Source organism: Gekko japonicus, unplaced genomic scaffold (assembly GCF_001447785.1).
Source record: "Gekko japonicus isolate JY-2015 unplaced genomic scaffold, Gekko_japonicus_V1.1 scaffold773, whole genome shotgun sequence".
Lineage (NCBI taxonomy): Eukaryota > Metazoa > Chordata > Lepidosauria > Squamata > Gekkonidae > Gekko > Gekko japonicus.
Window position 1 is genome coordinate 224,383 of NW_015161427.1, and position 2,275 is coordinate 226,657.

At 54.9% G+C, this 2,275-nt stretch overlaps 1 protein-coding gene across 1 annotated transcript in view; it reads right to left on the reverse strand.

Moving 5' to 3' along the window:
* Positions 1 to 1,578, reverse strand: part of LOC107125291 (transketolase-like) — a 53,157-nt gene extending 51,579 nt beyond the window's left edge. The window contains exon 1 of the mRNA XM_015428738.1: positions 1,277 to 1,578. Within this exon, the coding sequence (XP_015284224.1) occupies positions 1,277 to 1,383 (107 nt within the window). The 5' untranslated portion in view covers positions 1,384 to 1,578. The remainder of the gene's footprint in view (positions 1 to 1,276) is intronic.
* Between the last annotated feature and the right edge of the window lie 697 nt (positions 1,579 to 2,275).

Here is a 2,275-nt window from a genome sequence, read left to right on the forward strand (position 1 = left end):
TATATTCACATACCGTTCCCAGTTATCTGCCCTAACCTGGATGGGTCAGACTAGCCTGATCTCATCAGATCTTGGAAGCCAAGCAGGGTCAGCCCTATTTAGTACTTGGGATGGGAGACCACCAAAGCAGAACCAGGCAATGGCAAACCTCCTATGAACATCTCTAGCCTTGACAATGCCTAAGGGGTGGCCCCTTGACAACAGGTTCCTCCACCACCCAGTTAATCTCCTCATCTGCCAACGCCTAAGGGGTGGCCCCTTGACAACACTTTTCTCCACCACCCAGTTAATCTCCTCATCTGCAGAAGGAGGGATGACAGCTAGGAAAACCCCAGTTCGTATTTGGATGGGAGACCACCAAGGATGTCTGGGGCTGCTATGCAGAGGCAGGTAAAGGTAAACCACTTATGACTATCTCTTGCCTTGAAAACGCCTAAGGGGTTGCTACTTGACAGCACTTTCCACCACCACCCAGTTAATCTCCTCATCTGCAGAAGGAGGGATGACAGCTAGGAAAACCCCAGTTCGTATTTGGATGGGAGACCACCAAGGATGTCTGGGGCTGCTATGCAGAGGCAGGTAAAGGTAAACCACTTATGACTATCTCTTGCCTTGAAAACGCCTACGGGGTTGCCACTTGACAGCACTTTCTACCACCACCACCCTGTTAATCTCATTTGCTGAAGGAAGGTCGACAGCTAGCAAAACAATCTTTTCAAGCTAAATCAAGGGGACAGTGCAAGAAATTACACGGGGCAGGAACCCAGTCTTAGGGAGTAGAGAAAGTGGAGTGAAGTGAAGCTGGGGGGAGGGGGGGGCTCTCACTAACGCAGAAAGCAAGCTGGCGGGCCCATCTGCGAATGGTACAGGGCTACCTATTCCCAGGGATGGGCAAGGGACGCACTGGAATAGACGTCATCTGCCTTGAAAGTGGCAAGGAACTATTGCAAGAAGATCAAGCAACCCGTGCGGGGAGGAGTGGCATGGGGCCTACAGGTACACCAAAGGCGCATTCAGCTAATTCTCCCTTTCCCACGTGCCAATAGATATGGGGAACAACGAAGCCAGCAAACGGGTGTACGCAAGTGAAAGGCATTTATCAGACAGCCTGGCTGCTGCACCCCTTCCCTCAACGGGGACATCTGAGCTTTTGCTGAGTCTCTAGCCCAGCTGCATTCCCAGGCGGCCAGACCCCTCACACCGAAGGACCTGGCAAAAGAAGGCATTCAATGCTCCTCGCCTCTTTCCCGCCCTCGCCCAGCCCCGCTTGGCTCACCCAGAGCCGGCTGCGGTGGTAGCCTTGATCGAGTTGATGCGGAGCCGATTGGCCGTGTCTCTCAGGGCCTGCAGCGTCTGCTGGTCGGGCTTATGGTAATCCTCCATGGAGAAGCAGGAGCGCGGCCGGCAGCAGGCTCGAGTTACAGGCAGCAAACAGCGAATGAAGTTGGGCAGGCCTCGGCTCGGCGACTGAGGCAGGAGAGGAGGAGCAGCCCGGCCAAGCTCTGCCGAGCGAGGAGGAGCCAACCGCCGGGGCTGCCTCTGGAGTCGGACGCAGGCGTGGCGATGGCCAAGCGGGGGAGAACTCCCGCCCCGGCCTAGCCCATTCCACGCCCCTCGAGCGACTGGAAAGCGGGAGGACGAGCCCCGGCAGCTCCGAGGACACCGGGCTAGTTTCCACAGAGCAAGATTGGAAAGGCTCACTGCGGAAAGGCGCCATCCTGCTGTCTTGACAATAGTCCACCAACCAATTGCTCGCCTTCCCTGCCTAGTGAGGACTTCACGCTTTGCGCTGTACTTTTGAACTAACACACGCTGAAGTCCGCCGTACAGGAAAAGGAAGCAATCGGTGCCTTCCTGGTAACGAAACCCTTGTCTGCGTCCATGTGCGTTTGAGACAGGTACCTACGATGGATTATGATACTTTTCTTTAATGCTCTCCCGTCCCCGCCCCCGAAAAAGGAGTTTGCAAAACGCTGCTCTGCAAAAAGAGGCTGATAAACTCCAACTGGTGTACGTTAATCATTCGCCGAATTGTTGTTGTTCAGTCGCACAGTCGAGTCCGACTCTTCGCGACCCCATGGACAAGATCCCGCCAGGCCTTCCGGTCTTCCGCCGTCCTCTGAAGTTGGCACACTGTCTAACCATCTCATCCTTTGCCGTCCCCGTTTTCTTTGACCTTCAATCTTTCCCAGCATCAGGGACTTCTCCAGTGAGTGCTCCCTTCTCATTGGGTGGCCAAAGTATTAATTAGCCCTAGCCTAAAAGTACCGTTGCA